Source organism: Polypterus senegalus, chromosome 2 (genome assembly GCF_016835505.1).
Source record: "Polypterus senegalus isolate Bchr_013 chromosome 2, ASM1683550v1, whole genome shotgun sequence".
Lineage (NCBI taxonomy): Eukaryota > Metazoa > Chordata > Cladistia > Polypteriformes > Polypteridae > Polypterus > Polypterus senegalus.
In genome coordinates, this window is record NC_053155.1 from 195,014,615 (window position 1) to 195,034,588 (window position 19,974).

Consider the following 19,974-nt stretch of genomic DNA (forward strand, 5'->3'; position numbering starts at 1 on the left):
GGATAATGATGAGAGAGATCCGGGCATGCTTGATGCTGAAATCGCCCAACTGTTTACCTCAGACACTGAGGATGAAGAATTTGATAGATTTGTGGAAGAGGAATGAACTGAAAAAGTGAGTGTATTGTTTTTTATTTTATGTTACAACTGAGCAATGTTGAGAGTTATTGTGAATGAGTTGAATAAAGTTTGACTTATCTGTTTTGTTTCGTTGAATGCGCTTTAAAATCCGTTGCGCCTTATGTATGAAAGTAGACCCATTAATTGATATTGCGCTTTAAAATCCGGTGCACCTTATGGTCCGAAATACTGTATGTTTCCGGTTACCGCCATCTACTGGCAGCTAACGGTATGTTTGTTATCCAAAACCTATAATGCTCATATTCAAGTACAGTATTTCACAGTTTAAAGAATTATTTAATGAAATTAGTGTTGCCCCGTGGATAAGTCGACTCTGTGTTTTTGAATGAATTTTAAGGCATACATTTTTCGACTTATACATGAGTACCTACGGTAGTCCTTATATCCAGCTCATTCTATTCTTTTGGCTATGTTTGCATGCAATAAAAAGTAGAACCCATAAAAACATTAGGCTTTTCTGTGTCAGTTTAACTGCTATTTAAAGTGTCTTGCCTCATTGCTGCCAAGAGCCTCAAGTCTTATATTTTGGAGTATTCTTTTTGCGGTTTCAAAAACAACCTCCAAATGGCAAATTGCTTCCTGTCAAAGTCAGTGGGATAAATGAACAGGCTTACTGTGAGAATTGTTACTGCTGTTCTTTTTAAGATGTTTATCTTTTCCTCTATACTATGGAAGATTACTTCAGTCACTCAAATTGTTTTTAATTGTGTTACTTCACAATTATTATTGTACTATTTCACAAATGTATTACTTCCTTGCAGCTGGTAACACTGCTCATGAGTGCCCCTTTTCATATCTAGAAACATGCAGAATGAGATACAGAAAGACTGTTGTCATTACAGAAGCAGAAATTCACATAGAAAGTATATGTTTACCTTTATAGTTAATGTTCTGCTAAAGGGTCTGATTTCTTTCCTAGCTTTGTCCTAGTGTTTATGTTTGAGTGAGTATGTGTGTGTAACTGAATTAACTTCATCCAGGTGTTGCTCATGTCATACTGTGCCCCAACCTGGGTTCCCTGTATGCAAACTAAGTTTCACAGTCTATGCACTATGAGCAGAACACTACTGTCTTAGGCACACAGTATGTGACACTGTCTATTGATTTACTGATTGACCTTCCACATTTGATTCCAGCCCTCTGTCACATATTACTAGGGATGCAGCAATTAATCAATCAAATTGACTTTCTTAATCAAATAGTTGTGCCTGCCCCTCCCACACAATGCTCACAGTTATGCTATAACACTATGTACTGTTTTTGAGCAGGTAAATCATGGAGGCAACTGCTAGAGGGAGACATTTCCCCCAAATATCAGTAGGTGAGAAAAAAAAACAAAAAAAAAAAAAAAACAAAAATCAAAGAAAGTGGCTGTTTGAACATTGTGTGTTATTCCACAACATCACTAGCTCAATGTATGAATATAGGTGCAATTTTCATTACGCTATAACTTAATGAAGTTATTACATAGAAAATCACCCAAAAAATCCAAGACCATCGAAAAGTGTGCAAACTGATGACATGAAGAGTTATCTTTGCGCCGAACTGGAATCATCTCTGCATAAATCAAAGTCATCCAGACAATCTGGATCTGCATAATTAGATCTGGACCACCCTGTACATGAACAGGAGGTACGATGAACTAATGAAACGGGCAAGCCAGAAATACCGCAAGTAACCCAATTACTCTTATTTAGCTGTTCAACAATAGTTCTTTTTAGGGTTGTTAAGCTGGTAAACTTGAGAAATTCATATCAATTCAGTAGTGCTTCAGCCACTGGATTTAGGCATCATTCACACCCTGAAAGCATATTATGGCAAGGAAATACTGAGAAAAATTCTCGTCAGCATAACAAGCCAACCCAAATTATTTGGTTTCAAGTTATGTTAATAAGTTCATTATTAATTAAAACATTACTTTTCTTACTTTTAGGCTTTTTTGATATAAATATTTTGTTGATAATAGTTGGGTCTTGTTGGAATTATTTTACTTGTGTTTTTGATAATCTAGTTTTCAGGTACTGTGTATGAAACTATTCAATGAATATCCAAATACAGCACACATTCACATGCCTGTTTGAAACATTTTGAAAACGTTAGTCAATACGTTATACAGTTAATCAAAAAAATAGATGACAGATGAATCATTTGCTAAATAATCATTTGCGGCAGCCCTACATAATACAGACGTGGTCTTGCAAACGTTTACTGCTGCAATAAGGGAATATGTACACAGACAGGTGTCAACACGCATTTAACAGTAATGCATATGTAATCAGTTTAATCCACAGCCATAAAACTGGTAAAATCTAAATTACATCATAATTACATGTTTAAATAAATTCATAACATTTTGTAGAATATACATGGGCATTGTCAGCATTAATTATGTATCATGTTTACACTAATAAAATGCAGGTATAATTTGAGTCCTTCAAACTTAAAATATGTACTTGCCTTGTCCAATTTAGACAAAAACAGTCAATATAGATGGAGTGAAAAAAACTGGGGACCCCTGAAACATGCACAAAGTACAAAGAATTCTTTTTTTTTTTCCATAAACAGGCTGCATTGCGCACATAGTCGAAACATCCCTGCATGGGTTGCCCGATTATCATAAAGTATATGAACGTACACAATATCATACCTCTTCATCAATAATTGTTAGTGTTATGTGTTTGCATTGCTTTTGCAGATAATGTCACGGTTAAATACAAGTTTAGAATAAAATTATCCTAAACATATCCTAATCTAATGTTTTTTACTTTGAAATTAAAGAAAATTTTTCTGTTGATCAGTATAAAAAAGCCAAATTAAAACCACTATGATGGACAGTTGTATAACAATAAAATATGAAAACTTCCAAAGGGTGCATACAGTCCTTTTTATTGAACATTAGAATGATTTAGACAAGAACGGGCAATTCAGCCCAACAAAGCTCACCATTCCTATCCATCTAATTCCTTAATAATTGCAGTTGTTCTAAGTGCAGGAAAGTCCACAGACAAAACTCTCAATATGTTGTTGTTCTGTATCTCTATCATCACTGATAGTCGCAGGCTCTGTTTAGTAACTGAAAAAATCTGGTCACAGAGACTGAAAAGTTTTTTGCCCATGGGTTGTGGGGTCTATCTCCATTGTATGACAATGTGGGAAGTGTCCATTTTGCTAGTAAGGCAGCAGATTAAACAGCAGTGCAGAAGCTCAGATGCAGAGCTAACAATTTGTTCTGATTGTGAACAAACCACTCTCTTTAAGGTAAAAAAGTCTCCCACTTTTTGATAAGCAAAATACTCATAAACTTTCTTTTGCCTGGAAGCTACTCTCCACAGAGCCTTATACCAGAGAGAGTAATGGTTTTCCATATGAAGTTGTAGATGGCATAGCATGTAGCGTAACAGCAAGCTGAGGAAGTACTGTATCACACCACGGACAAAGGACAATGTAAGAAAGACAAACTGTTTATTAGTGCCAAGATAAATTAGAACACTAAATAGTCAGTAACAAATCAGCCACTTCTGTGTTATTATTTGTTTGTCTGTTTTCTCTGACTTGCAGCCTGTCTTCTTTATCAAAATATATGCAGATATCGTATTTCTATAGTAGTGTTTATCAATAAATTGTATTATTCTGTTTTTTAAAACAAGGGGGCTTCAGTTTACCTGATACAATCTAACGGTCAGAAATCACTTCCTACTGAGAAAGGTATTGAAAATAAGCTGGGAGACTATTTACCAGCATTGCAAAGGCAAATCTGATTATTGATAGATCAAAATCCATCAATTCTTTTTATTATAGCCATACACCATTTCCTACAGTTACTTGGTTTCCATTGGTGAGTACAAAACAGACCCTCTCTCATTTTACTATACCATGAAAAGCCCTACACAGAATCAATCTTCTGTGGATCAAGAGGTGTTAAATGAAGCAGTCTTCACATGTACTCAGAATGGTTTTTGAGTGCCTCCTTTAAGAGGGGTATCAGACATGGCCAGTGAAAGGAGACCAGGACACATTGTAGACTTTAAATGCCTCAGGTAGCCTAGAAGCATATGAGAGTTCCTCAGAAAAAGCTAAAATTGCTAAGGTTAAAAACAGTTCTTTTGAATTATGCAGTGGTAATAATTCAAAAGAACTGTTTTTAACCTTAGCAATTTTAGCTTTTTCTGAGGAACTCTCACATGACATACAACAGGAAAGTGAACAAAACATGAGCTGAGACTATGCTCTTTCAATTAATGATTGTGGCACATTCTAAAAATGTACAAATGATAACATTAAAATAAAACACAAAAATCTATATATATAATTCACTAAGGCAAGACACCCATGGAAAGGCAAGACAACCAAGGAAAGCACGCCGGAAGGGGCGAGGATTCACTAAGCCACCAACAAGTAAGACACCTATGGCGCACGCAGGAAGGAGCCATGCCAGAGGTGAATCGCCATATGCAGCGTGTAAAACGGTTTGCGAGGGGTATCCCATGGGATCCTTAAAACAATCCTTTACAACTGAGGTTAAAACACAATAAAGTAAGCAGTCTTTAAAAACCGAGTTTTCGGTTACGACGCACGACCGCGTGCACCATTGCAAACTGTTTTACGCGCTACATACAGCAATTCTCATCCGCGACAAACATGTGTCTTCTTAGATGCTCCTGCAGGAACACGGAAAGACTACGTGAGTCACAGGTGCATCTGGACTGTGCAAAAATGACAATGACTCAGGTGACAAGTTGGAGGTGGACACATGAGCGATGGCGGTCCTCCAGTTTTCAGTCACGGACGATTGTATGTTGGTTCGTTCCGTGCACTATTACAATGTTGCTTTTCTTGCTGATTTATTACATTACCGATTTTTTAAATGTTAATTTTCTCCCTGTGCTTAAAAATCATTCAAAAACCGGCCTGATTATGCGGTGTATGCTACGCCGCGGGTTGGCTAGTACTTTTTAAAACACATAATACTTAATTGTGTTTAATGGTTTACTGAATACTATTTTAAGAGTACAGTGGAACCTCGGTTGACGAACGTCTCAGTTCACATGCAACTCGGTTCACGACCAAAAAGTTTGCCAAACTTTTGCCTCGGTTCACGACCACACACTCGGTATATGAACAAGCCAGTTTCCCTTTCGGTTTGTGCGCGCCGATGATTTCCGCACATGTTGCATTGTTCTCTGTCAGACGTGCCTGCCTGCTGCTGACAGAGAGAGAAAGCGAGAGAGAGAGAGAGAGAGAGACAGCGAGCCTGCACTGCGTGCCTGCCTGCTGCTGAGAGAGAGAGGGGGAGGGGGAGGGTGTTGCTTGTGCGTGCCTGCCTGCTGCTGAGACAGAGGGAGGTTCGTGCGTGCCTGCCTGGCTGGTTCATATGTGCCGATTACTGTATTTAAGCAGAGCCGCTCCGCTCCCTGTTCATTGTTCTCAGTCAGACGTGCGTGCTTTACCTGCGCTCTCTTTGTGCTCTACAGTATTTTGTGTGCTTCTGCAGTTAACTATGGCTTCTAAGCAAGTGAAGAGTGGTGAGAAGAAAGTTTTTTGAAGAAAACTGAAATCGAAGTAAAGAAAGAAATTATTGAAAAGTTTGAGCGTGTCGTTTGTGTTACTGATCTTGCCGCCGAGTACAAGAAGTCAAAATCTACGAATTTGACTATTCTAAAGCAGAAAGAATCTATTAAAGCAGCTGATATTGCAAAAGGAGTTACAGCGTTAACCAGGCAGAGGCTTCAAGTGCTGGAAGAGGTGGAAAAATGTTTACCAGTTTACTCATTTACCAATTTGAGAACCTTCGTGCTTTCAAGCAGCACAATGTAAACAAAGCCAGACTGCCAGTAATGTGAAGGGCAAACACGAAGGGTTGGGTCACAAGGACTTTGTTTTTGGAATGGCTGCATGAAGCTTTTGCTCCCACCAGCTAAACAGCTAAAAACACCAGAAACCCAAGAAATCACAAGAGAGAAAACAGCTGAAGGAAAACATCCCTCCATTGTGGAGCCACACTCTCCCTCCTCTCCACCCAGTTCCACCTCACTTCATGCCAGAACTCGACTCATACAAAGTTAGTTTTCTTGGTGGTTTTTGTATTACGGATTTTTCAAAAGTTAATTAATCAGTTCGTAGCATGAATTGTTGCAATGTTCCTTTTTTTTCCATGTGCTTAAAACTCATTTTTAAAAAAATTGTTTACTATACAGTACAGCGATCGGGCTGTAAGGCTAACAGCGTGATCTCCTGCACTGTTACTTTTTTGGGTGCTTGTGGTTGGTTTTTAAATTAAAGTTTGGATTTGTTCAAATGTTCCTCTCTGTTCTGAGAGAGAGAGAGACAGAGAGCGAGCGCGTGCTGCTAAGGGAGAGAGAGAGAGAGAGAGAGCCTACTCGTGTAGCTGAGCAGGTAAGCCTGGGTGTTTTGTGTCAGTGTTATTCAATGTTTTTACATTAGTTTACTATTACACTGTGCATTCTACGGTGTAATTAACTATATTTGTGCTTAATCTTTACATATATTTACATATATATTTACATACAGTTCGTACAGTCTGGAACGGATTAATTGTATTTACATACAATCCTATGGGAGAAATTGCTTTTGTGTACCGAGGTTCCACTGTATACTGTATAATGGATAAATATGATTTCTAATGTTATGATACTTTCCAAAATTTACAAAACTTTGAGAATATAGTTTCAGATTTACATGAGTAACTATTAATCTTTAGTCTAAAACTTTAAACACAAATAATGATAATTTGAGACTGTTGATCCACCTCAGTGGGTGAGAAACCCTTTAAATAGGCAAATTAGTCAGTTTTTAAAGTACAATAGATTTTAATATCAATAACATTTTTTTTTTTAACTAAAAGTAACAATAACAAATCACTTTAGAAGCAAAAGTTATCAGTAATCATACAGCACTTTTAGGAAAGTTTTCTTTTTCTTTTTTTAGGTGTGTGAGTGTCTATGTGTGTGCTTTTTATGGTTGATATCTAACAAGAAGAAATACTGCATATGATAGAATAATTAATTAGGTCCTGAAACATTTACATAAGGAATTAAATCTGAAGATACAATAATACCCCATAATTCAGGACAGTATCTGTTTGAAAAATCACTTCCATAAGTCACTTACCTTCTGTGCTTAAACCAGGACTTGAAGTAAATTTAGCAACATCCACTATTTTTACAGCAAACTGCTGTCCAGTTTCTCTGTTGATACATCGTCGTACAACACTAAATGGTCCCCTGGAAAAATTAAGATAAAGCAAAAAGAAAAATTAGTTCAGCTTTACAAACTTGCAATAAAATGACAAAACATATTTATTTAAGGAATAAACATAATCCACAAAAAAATTTAAGGATACACAAAATTATCAGTCTTTTATCAAAGCAAAATTCACCTTCTACTAATGTGAAGATTAAAACATGACAACACATCCTTCAAACACCCGTATACATCAAATTATGAGGCTAGAATATGTCAAATTTTAAAGGGATACATATATGGCAATAATTTAGCCAATAAGTAACAATTCACGATGATAAATAAGGAAATAAATGTAATGAGATGCCAGATAAGAATATAAGACGAAAATTTTAATTCAAATGAAATGACCTCTGTTCAGTCTCACTTCCATAGAAAACTGTCAATCAAAAATAAAAATTAAGAAATATACTTTTAAAATAACATTTAAGGAAAGTTAAGTATCCAACATTTTCAACATTATCTCATTTTCCATGTTGCAATCTACAATCACACAATCTGATAAATGACTAGCAATTGAGCAGCCAGAGGTCATAACTTTCTTAGCCTCTTTTTTTTCAATAATCAATTAAAAAAACATTACTTTTAAACTTTGCTTTAAATTAAGTTTAAAAACATTGTGTTACATAGAAAAAGGAACATCTAATACTTTTTCAAATGGAGCAAATTATTATTTTTGATATGATGAACTTAAAGATAATCAGATGGCATCTGTGAATTCAAATGACATGAGCACATTTGAGCAAAATAATATCGTTTTAAGGCAAACTCATATGCTAACTCAGATAGTGGACCTCATGTTAGAAAAAAAAAAAATCTTTACAATCCTTTCACCATTTCAAAAATGCTGAAAAAATTATTTAAAAAAGTAATGCAACTAATGTTAAAATAAAACCTAAATCAGTAATAATGGGACTTTAGTCTTACTTCAGTAAGGTTAATAAATATATTCAATGCAAAGGTACATTTTAGAAAACAGTGAAACAGTGGTGAGTTTGCAAAAATGGACACTGGGACAACTTGTGCAACTAAAGAACTCGACTAAAGAAACATCTGGCATCTGGAATCAGCAAATTACACTGATGAGTCTCTATGCAAGAAAGGGAGCAATAAGGTTGGTTCAGAGAGCTACAACCTATACAGTAATCCCTCACTACATCGCGCTTTGACTTTCGCGGCTTCACTCTATCGCGGATTTTAAATGTAAGCATAGCTAAATATATATCACGGATTTTTCCCTGGTTCGCGGATTTCTGCGGACAATGGGTCTTTTAATTTATGGTACATGCTTCCTCAGTTTGTTTGCCCAGTTGATTTCATACAAGGGACGCTATTGGCGGATGGCTTAGAAGCTACCCAATCAGAGCATGTATTACATATTAACTAAAACTCCTCAATGATATAAGATATCGAGGAGGGATTACTGTATTGAAGCATAATTGAGGACTGGTTTCTGAAGGTATGTGACAGGCAACGGGTTCATAAAGTTTTCTTACTTTTTTATAATTTGGCTTTATATGATTTGCATTGGCAAAAATGTTGGATGGATGACATTAGCACTTTCTTTTCGGTTATTGGTATAATACATTTTCTTTAATATTTATGTCACTATATCTGGACAACACTGTTAAAGAATCCATTCACATGTGCATGCTAAGTTTGGAACACAGGGGCTCAGCAGTTAGAATTGCCAACCAAGCATAGACTAGATAGCCAAAGACAACTGGAGGATTGTATAGTCAGCTTAAACACAGAACAGTATTTTTGTCCTCTGTCAGTACAAAACCTTCTTTCCTTGTTGGGAGAGTAAGAACTACTGGCATGTAAACATTATGATATTTCTGTATTTTGTGGAGGAGGAGTTCAGCCCCTACCTGCCCTTGTTTGGAGACAAAGAAGACCAGCAAGTGAAGAAGAACAGTATAAAAGGCTTGGACAACAGCCAAACCCTTTGAAGCATGTGTCGGCAAAGTCCGAAAACCCTCTCAGCGTGGAGACAAAAAATGGCAGACTGCGTAGATCCAGATTTCCACCTGGATAAAAGTTCTTTGTCATATGCTTCCTGTCTGTAACCGCGTCAACCGTCAGTAAATGTAAGCTAAAGTATATTTTTTCTCATGTGATTCTTGTACCACCGTAATCACGATGGGAGGGATATCACCTTTTCTGTCATATTACTATATTGTTTAGTTACTTAATGTGCTGCAATTTCAAAAGAACACATTTCCGGAGAGCTAATGCCTTTTATGGAAACAGTTATCAATTAACAATTTTCACTTTTGACTTGTAACCTTAAAAGATCGTACATGCAATACTAATATCAGGGTTGCATTAAGATTTCCTTAAGACTTTAGCCTTAATGCATTGCTAGTCTACTCTCACATGACAGTTACAGGGTATTACTATCAGAATTACAATGCAGTGAGAAAAGATTGCACAGGAAGAATGTGGAAATGTTAAATAGTCATCAGAAGGGCTGTAACGGTATGTGCACTTAGTTGTGGCGTTACGGTTCGGTATATGCAGTGAATGTGTGAAGATTGATTAATGCAATGAGGAACCAAATTTACAAGTGTGAGTTCCACATGGAAACCTTAAACTGTAAGACTTTAGAAAGTTTAGCTAGTGATGGGAGGAGTGAAGCCTCACAAAGCATTGAAATATTTGAAGCAATTGTGTCGGAAAGCATGTCGAAACTTTGAAGCATTTCACACTCACCACACTCATGATCATGTTCAATGACGTCTAATAAACTTTATTAATCTTATTTTTTGCTGCTACAGAGAAGGATTCATCAATGGTTTCTAGTGTCTGATGTCTTAAAAAAAAATATACAACTAACACCGACAGGCAGATTATACTATACAATAAACAATTGTCTTACTAAAACAAAATAAGGCACCTCACTCATGGAGCCCTGGCTCTTTTAATAAATACTCCCCTTTTACATTGTATCATTATGATTGCTCCTGTTATTAGCGTTATTATTACCCTCATCTTTTCTTGAGATCACATTTAATCAACCGTTGTTTGGGGTTCCACAGCCCTAATGTTGCAGGTTAAAAAAATAGTAATAAATTGAAAATGCGCCTTGTCATTTGTCCTGAAATGCACTCTTTGTTCGGACTTATTCTAATCTGTCACAAGCGCTGTTCGTGCCATTCTTTTCATAATCTGTGCATATTGCAAACATGAGTTCAAGTTGGATTAAAGAACAACTAAAATAAAAAAATTTTTAAAATAAATAAAAAAGGGATATATTTATAACCAAAATCAACAAAATTATTTTTAGAGATACTGTGGAAACATCACATAAGAAATCTGTTCTGGAATCATTCCCACTTAAAATTGCCATCAAAATGTGATGACTAAATTGCAGAAGGCAGCTCACGTAGTTACAATATTCCATCTTCTATTCATTGCCATTTGATGTCTTTGATTTCCGCCATTGAAAAGGATGTTAACAAACCCAATGTGACAGATCAGGCTGAATTTGCTTTGTTGGATCCAGAATTCAAAGGTGAAAATCCAGAACACATCATACAGGCTGAGAGATATGGCGTAGATCAGTCAGTCACTGGCACACTGTCTCACAAACACACATAATACTCTCCCAAGGTGATCAATGTAAGTAAGTATCACGTGATCCACACTCTATAGTTGATATCTACTGTATATGTGACTAGGGTAATATGAATAAAATATGGGGTGCATTTACAATTACAACTGTCATTTAAACAGAAACAGCGCCTTGAACATCACTGTAGAAACTTTTGTGGTGAAAAGAGAACTCAGCGATTCCCACAGAGTTCGGCATTAAAGATCCACTCAAGTGCTGTGGCAACAAAGAGAAGTAGAATAAACATATCTAGAGCTACTTTGAAAAACCGACAACATCCCTCTCTCGAGAACACATTCCTCAAAGTCCGAATAGGCGATCAGTATAAAGTATTTTTATTATACTGTGCTGTAACTATGACATTTCCTTAAATAACAATGATAGTTCTTCTTTCTGTACCATTCTTAACCAATCTTCCCATTACAGAAGTACAATCCCAGTCACTAACACATTTACCACGTAACCCCCTCACTACCAATCAAAGTAAGAACACATTCCAACTGATTAATTTAATATTTAGTAGCTTAAACCCCTAAACCCACAATCATTACCCATAACAACAACATACAATCGTCAGTCAAATGTTTTGATTTGTTCTACAAATGATACACAAGAAACAAGATGCACATTTACTTTTGCTATATCTTTACAAGGTGTGTGTGCTCCACTCTGTCAATAGTTTGCTTCGTTTGCTATCACTCCATGGTGGAATTTTTTTATTAAATAAAAAAAGTAACTCTTTTTACAGTATTTTGGTACTGTAAGAGCCATTTTCCTAGTTCTATAAGATTCATGAATATTTTATTAGATGGCAATGCATAATCTATGGGAGGTTCCTAAAACCCCGTAAATAGAATTGTATTGGTATATTCTTGCCATTTCTAACAGCTTTAAGTAAACAATGTTCTCCAGTTAGTGACTAGCCTCTGGTTTTTAACTGTATTCGTGATCGTGCTTGTGCACGTGACTGTGTTTGATAGCCTACAGGCTCTTAGAATGTGAGAAGTAGCACATAAAGAAAACTTGCTTATTTAAGCACTATACCGTATGCTTAAGGTGTACAGAAGAAGAAATTAAGAACCTTTAATTATAGAAAGAAGAAGAAAGAACTTTTAAGTACAGAAATAACTAAAGTTTAAGAAAAGCTAAGATGATAGAAGATACATTTTTTCCCTTTTTTTTGCCTTTTATACTATTTGTGTAACCATTTTTCCTTTATTCTTGTGTGGATTATTTGCTTTTAACTTTCACAAAATATTTTAAAACGAACTTTTGGAATGTGAGATTTTTTTGACACGCGTTTACCCGTGCTGGACCTTGCCTTTGCATTGGCGGCTACAGCTATCATTGCGCCACCCATGTTACTTGTTGCTTGCTAACGCACAACTAAACCACTACTGTTTTAAGCAAAGAAGATGTACAGTATATATTTTTTGATGCACATTAAATTGGTTGTATTAACAAGTGAGTATCATTGTTGTATTCTCCTAATGAAGATGAAAAAATTATATATAGATGTATACTATATGACAGAATAAAAATGAGTGTTGCATGAAAATGTTGCACAACTTAGCTAATCTTCTCATATATACAGAGTAGATAGATTAATGATAAGAGGCAAAGAAGGGATAATTATCAGAAGAGAGTATTATGGTGAGAGAAGTGACCTGACCCTACTAAAGCTCTTCTTTGCAGCATTATGCATTCCATCAGTCTGCAATTGTTACATGCTGTCACAAACATGCGAGTAGGAGGCAGCTAAACGGCTCGAGTAATTGTAATAAAACATCCGACCAGGGGGCAGTGGAGTACACTGACTGTCTTTCTCAGTTCCCTACAGACCTTTCCCGGGAAATCCTGCAAGTTTCCGGCGCCTCTAATGACATCACTTCCGAAGCCGGGCCCCTCTGATGACGTCACTTCCGAAGCCGGCCCCTCTGATGACGTCACTTCTGGTTCCGACCCCTTTGATGACATCAGTTCCTCTCAAGACCTTTAAAGTCTCCATCTTAGGCTACTATAGCCAGTTCTGTTTTGGACTCTGTGATATGCACGTCGTTTGTTTGAAAAGAAAACCCTCTTGCAGCTGGGAAGAACAATATACGGGTGGCTGCCCCAAACCTTTATAATGTCTTGGACTCGTTTTTATGACAAAGTATAATTTATAGTTTTGCTTCTGGACACTAAGTATTATTGAGCACAGTAATTTAAAATGTATTGATCACCTACAAACATTAATTTCACCTGATAATTCTGTTGAATTTTTGAAATCTGGTGATGCCATACGTAGTTTAGCTCAGTGAACAAGAATTTGAAACACCAAGCTGACATGCCAGTGGAAATGCCCCTCCCAACCTACACCCCAAGCACAGGTCGAAGTAATAAGCCAGCATTTGGTGTGGAAATTGAAATGAAACGGGGCATTTGGTTTAAAGCACTGAGGAGACATGCCCACTGAGATTGAAACTTGGAGCACAGTTCAAAGCACTGAGCTGATATGCACAGTTCAAAGCACACTTTGCGAAGCACTGACATATTTAAAGTCACTGCGCTATACATTGTTGCAAGTGTACTATTTGACAGTTAACCCTTTAGTGATATTTTGTAATTTGTATTGCCTTTACACACTTCAGTTCATATAATTCAGTGACAGACTGAAATGACAATTCAGGTAGTTACTGACAATTCATTATTGATATTGTGGCTTGCTGTTATTTTCTTTCAAAAATATAATTATATTTTATTTAAGAGTTCTACTGTAAAATGTATTAAACATAATATTTGAGTGTTTGGAGACACCGGTGTCATACTGAATTTATATTGTAGAAAACAATACATAAGCTACTGTCCAGCATGTTTAAATGTGTGTTTTTATTACTGATCGCTGTATGGCACTTCACTTTTAGGACATATCGCTATAAATAATTTCAGCCACTCAGTGCTTTCCAAACATCCAACATGACAATGGGAACCTTCATTGTTATAGTCAACCGCTTCATTTAAGTATTGTTTGAGTTACTGTTTAGTATAACAGATGGCCAATTTAGTTCTTAAATTAATATGGAAATGCACACACATGCCTCTTAAATTTCATATTGCCTACATTTACAGTATCCATTTTAGAAAGTCATTATTTTTACTTTTCCCATTATTATGCAGAAAAATTCCTCAGTGTCATATTATCCGTCACTATTCACAAGTTCCGCTTCATTGAGATTATTGTCTTATATGCTGCAGACAGTGCTGTATTTAGTTTTTTTGTTGTTTGTGACATCGTCTCAATAGTGTGTGCTTGCAGTTAACACTGCATTCTGTGATAAATGACAGCTCATAAGCTTTTTTGATATTTCCCAAAGGCAAATGCTTTTAGGTTTGCTTATTAATATATTTTGACAGTGTTTTAATTTAGGCTGATTTATTATAAACAGATATGTAACATTTGGTGAGTAACAACATATACTGTATAGTAGTTATGGTGGTTTTTTTTATAATTAACAAAACTCATTGTTTGCCTGAAATGTTGTACTTTGTATTTTTATGTTTGGCAATGGAATGCTTCAGTATACAGTTGATTTATTACACTTCTGAAGGTGTACATTTTCAGTATTCCCAGTTGTATTTGGTCCTAGTGTAATGCGTGCAAGTGTAGCTGATAGTTTGGGAGGTGGTAGATGAGCTTGAGTAACGGCAGACTAGACATCTAATCACCCTGATGCCAGGCCCTTTTCATAAATATTCCTGTCTTGTGCTTTGTCTCATTATTGCCATATTAGTACTATTATTATTGAACATGTATGTAGAGAAAATGTGTTTTATTTTATGTGTATGACAGGAAGGATGGTAAAACCTTGAATGAACCTCAGTGTTGATGATCTGTGACAAGTGACAGCAGGTGCCTGCTTTGGGTAACATGACATGCTTTTTTCCCCCCACTATGTACCAATTTGTTTTTCTTTTATCTGTACCCTGATAAGCTTTCATATGACACTCAGACGGTGGGCTACAAATTGTCTTTTCACGGTGACTTTGATATCTGACAACTTCTTTTTTATTTCGAGCACTGTGCAACTTTGTGAACTTCAGCTTTCGAGTTTCTCCAACACTCTATGTAACTCGATCAACTTCCTTTTGTTGTTATACCACTGTTTAAACCAACAAATAGTATGTTTTTCCTTGCCTCCACTTGGTATTCGCTGAAATCCTTCTATTAACCCCTGTGCTTTTTGCAATTGCCTTTTCACAGAACGCTGAGCTTAAGGGCTATTTATATTGATTTGCATATTCAAAGAGGCGTAACTCTGGGAGGAGTTGGAGTGGCGTGCGTTACTTTTCATGTTGACTGGGATTTATGTAGCAGAATAATGATAACGTTCGTGAACACACAGACTATTGCATCTGGATTTTTTTGTGCATACGCACATTTCCACTTTTGTCCGCACGCCATGTTTTAGTGTGAATTCTGCGCACGGCGCTATGCATGAGGCCCCTCAACTGCAGCAACTACTGGGGGGATAACACTGGTCTCAATGCCAGGTAAGGTCCTTGCTAGGGTGGTCCTCAATAGAATCCGTGATCACTTGCTCACCTACCTGCGAACGGAGTAGTCTGGGTTTACGCTTAAAATGTCTACTATCAACCGCATCCTGGCACTGAGGGTTCTCACTGAGCACAAACTCGAATATCTTGACTTTGCCGATGATGCTGTGATCTTTATGGAGTCAATGGAGGCTCTGATTGGGGCTCTCAAGAGACTGATTGAGGTGTCCGATTGTCTGGGCTTACGGGTGCTTCCCGTTTTGTTATATGGCTACGAGACATGGATGCTGTGTAGTGACCTGAGTCGAAGACTGGACTCCTTCAGTACTGTATCTCTTCAGAGAATCCTTGGGTACCACTTCTTTGCCTTTGTGTTGAATGAGCGGTTGCTCACAGAGTCCCTAATAAGGCACATTATCTACATTGTGAGAGAGCATCAGTTACGGCATTATGACCATGTGTCATGATTCCCCGAAGGTGATCCAGCTTGCAGTGAGGACCTGAGAGTGTGGACCAGGCCAAGGAGAAGCCCAAATAACACCTGGCTGCGGCAGATAGATGGTCCTTTCTGAAGAGTGGGACTGGGCTGCATGTCTGCCTTGGGAGTTACCAACTGGGATCCCGAGCTGTTTCAATGTGTGGTGGGTGTGGCAATGTGCTGTACCAGTGCATGCTCTCCAACTTGACCTGACCTATGATGACCATGTCGGCTTTGTAAATTCTAACGTGAAGCAACTCTCAATACACGTGCTGCCTTATGGAAAATATGCTCAACAAGTTACACAAACAAGATTCCACATCAAGAAATGTGCTATCCCGCTTGATTCTTTCATAATGTCTCTTAAAGTGTTTATTAACTTATAGATAAGTAGTAAGTAACTGTTTTAAAAACCTATGGGAACCGAAAGATTCAAACTCATGTCAGAACACTGTGCAGACAGAGTCAAAGAAAACTACAGAATCAATTAGCATTTACATTGCATCAGCTATGCGGCCATATGCAGTGGTAGAAGACCTCGGCTTCAAGTATTTATTAGTGGTCCCTGCACTTTACTGGCATACACAAGATTTATAATAGATTGTATTTGATACAGTAATAATAATACATTTTATTTATTTGTAGGCGCCTTTCTGAACACTCAAGGACACCGAACAATAGACAAAACACAGATTATAAACAAAAGTAAAATACAAAAGTTAAAATCAGACAGAGCAATTGTAATCAAAGAGAAAAAGCAGTCTTAACCAAATGAGTTTTAAGTTTAGATTTGAAAAATGAAAATGATTCAATATTTCTAAGCTCAGATGGTAGTAAGTTCCAAAGCTGGTAAGATGGATGAAGGGGACAGTCAGGTGGATGGAAGAAGAGGATCTAAGGGTATGGGAGGGAATGGCAACATGGAGCAGGTCAGACAGATATGGAGGGGCAAGGTTGTGGATAGCCTTAAAAGTTAGTAGGAGAATTTTGAATGGAATTCGGAACTGAACTGGAAACCAATTAAGCTGCTGCAAAACGGGAGTCATATGGTGAATAGAGGGGGTTCTAGTAATGATGCGGGCAGCTGAATTCTGGACCAGTTGAAGCTTATAAAGAGATTTGCGAGAAAGACCAAAAAAAATGGAATTGCAATAATCCAGACGAAAAGTGACAAGGCTATGAACAAGGATAGCAGTGGTGTGGGGAGTGAGGGAGCGGTGAATACAATTAAAGTGGAAATATGTAGACCGGGAGATGTTATTGATGAGGGACTGAAAGGATACAGTAATATCAAGGATGACACCCAGGCTCTTAACCTGTGGGGAAGGGGAGACAGAGGAATTATCAATAACAAATGAAAAATGATCAGTTTTGGATAATGTTGATTTTGTATCAATGAGGAGAACTTCAGTTTTGTCACTATTTAATTTAAGAAAATATGAAGAAAATCAGGATTTGATTTCTGCTATGCAATCAATAAGTGAGGAGGGTGGAAAGGAAGCAATAGGTTTGCTAGTGAGATAGAACTGGGTGTCATCTGCATAACATTGGAAGCTAATGTTATATTTACAAAAGATATTACCAAGGGGAAGGAGGTAAATAATAAAAAGGAGGGGCCCCAGGGTTGGGATGTGAAAAGTTTTAAGCTGAGCAAACTGAGTGCGGCCTGAGAGGTAGGATCTAAACCAGTCTAGTGGAGTGTGGGTGATGTCAATCGAAGACATTGTGCTGTTTCTGTACTGTGGAGTGGACGAAAACCAGACTGGAACTGTTCATACAGATTATTTTGAGATAAATGAGAATGAAGTTGAATAGCCACTATTTTTTCAAGAATTTTGGAAATGAAGGGTAGTTTAGAAATAGGACAAAAATTACTGAAATTAGTCGGATCGGCACCAGGTTTTATCAGTATTGGGGTTATTGCAGCAGTTTTAAAAGATGAAGGAACAGTACCAGTAGTGAGAGAAGAGTGGATTATAGCAGAGATAAGAGGGACCAGAGAGGGGAGGCAAGCTTTGACCAGAACTGTAGGGAGGGGGCCCAGTTGACAGGTGGATGGTTTAAACTTACAGACAAGATCTGAGATTTCTGAGAAAGTAGGAAGCTGAAAAGAGGAAAATGAGCGAGTTGGTGGGTGAAATTCAAATGAAGTACGGGAGGAATCCAAACAGAGAGACTGATGAATCTTCTGGATGCAAAATTCAGTTGAGTAAAGGTGAGAAGGTAAAGAATCCGGGGGTTGTGTGAAATTGTTAAGTAGTGAAAACAATGACTTGGTGTTGCCTTCATTGGAAGAAATAACGTGAGTATAATAGTTAGATTTAGTTTGGGCAATACAGTCCTTGAAATAAAGTGTATGGTTTTTGTATATCTCTTTGTGAACAGAGTCCTGTTTTTTATATAACTGTTCAAGTTGCTGAAGTTCAGGCGTTAACCAGGGACCAGAAAAGAAGAAAGAAACATATCTAGTTTTTAATGGAGCGACAAAGTTAGGAATACCATTAAGTCCAGTGTTATAGTGAGACCAGTTCTTCAGGAGTGTAAAAATTATGTATGTCCATAAGGGAATCAATACTAGAGGAAAGACAGTCTGAGTTAATATTCTTAATATTACAGAAAGACATGAGACGGGAAAGCTTAGTGTTGGAAAATGCAAGTTTAACATTAAACGGAATAAGAAAATGATCAGTTATGGGGAGTTCATCTGCAGTACAATCAAGCAGGGTAACTCCACAACAGCAAACCAAGTCCAAGATATGTCCTTTGGGATGAGTGGGAACATCAGTATGTTGCTGGAATCCAAAACTCTCAAGGCAGGATGTAAAATCTCTAGTAATAGGGACATTGATATCATCCATACGTATATTGAAATCCCCCAGAAGTATTATGTTTGATAAAACAGTGCGTAAGTGTGTAAGGAAAACAGCAAAGTCATTCAAAAAGTCATTATTTGGTTTAGGGGGCCAGTAAACAGTTGCAATAATAGTAGGAATAGGTCCATTTAATTGACACACAAGAGATTCAAAAGAACTGAAGGCAGGAACAGACAATGGCAAGACTATCCATGTCTCACGATACATTAATGTGAGACCTCCTCCCCAGCCAGAGCCATGGGGTTGAGAGATGTAAACAAACCCCGGGGGAGTGAATTCATTAAGTTGGGAAAAGTCATGAGGTTGTTGCCATGTCTCAGTTAGACACAAAAAGTTAAAGTGTTCAGCAGACCAAAGTTGACAACGGCGTTATCGCATTTAGCAATGGTGTTAGCCGACCGGGCCAGGCTGGCTAACACACTATGGTCAGCGACTCTGCCTAAACTACGTGGAGGACATCGAGAACTGGACCAGATGGAGTTTATTATTTTCGAGCTGTTAGCTTGGATACTCTGGCGAGACCTATGGTGGATGTATCTCTTACGGGGGAGGGATACGATGTCTGGGTGGAGATACAGGTCAGTCAGCAGAGGCTCGGACAGGTGAAAGCGCAGTCGGAGTTGCTCGATAGCCGAGTACTGAAGCAGGCCTGAAGCAGGAAGGATAGTGAGCGAGGGACCAAACAAACACGAACTAAATAAATATCCTACCAGTCTACATGTTAAGTGAAGACGCAGACAACTCAGATGTCCGGAGAACAAAGCCAGGTAAGTTTCCCAGCGGGGATAGGCCTAAGAATAGTCCATACACAGCCAAATCAGCAGTCAAGCTAAAAATCAGTCTAGCTCTAAATGATTGAAAAATAAAACTCAACAAATAAATCTGCCCGAAATGAAAATGAAAACAGTTGCTTAGTCCATTAAATTGTAAGTTAATCGTTAAAAAGTTACCGGAGGGCAGCGGCAACCAGTCACGCCAGCGTTTGCTCAACCGGAAGTGCTGACATCAAATGTGATTTATTGCTCTTAAAAGCACATGCATTTAATTTTGTTATTCAGCTCTGTATT

The 19,974-nt window shown here is 37.5% G+C and overlaps 1 protein-coding gene across 11 annotated transcripts in view; it reads right to left on the minus strand.

Annotated features, from left to right (window-relative positions):
• caska (calcium/calmodulin-dependent serine protein kinase a) overlaps positions 1–19,974 on the minus strand; it is a 509,789-nt gene that overhangs the window by 380,598 nt on the left and 109,217 nt on the right. For all 11 annotated transcript variants that reach the window (XM_039745129.1, XM_039745125.1, XM_039745124.1 and 8 more), the window contains exon 2: positions 7,270–7,382. In XM_039745129.1, the coding sequence (XP_039601063.1) occupies positions 7,270–7,382 (113 nt within the window). The remainder of the gene's footprint in view (positions 1–7,269; positions 7,383–19,974) is intronic.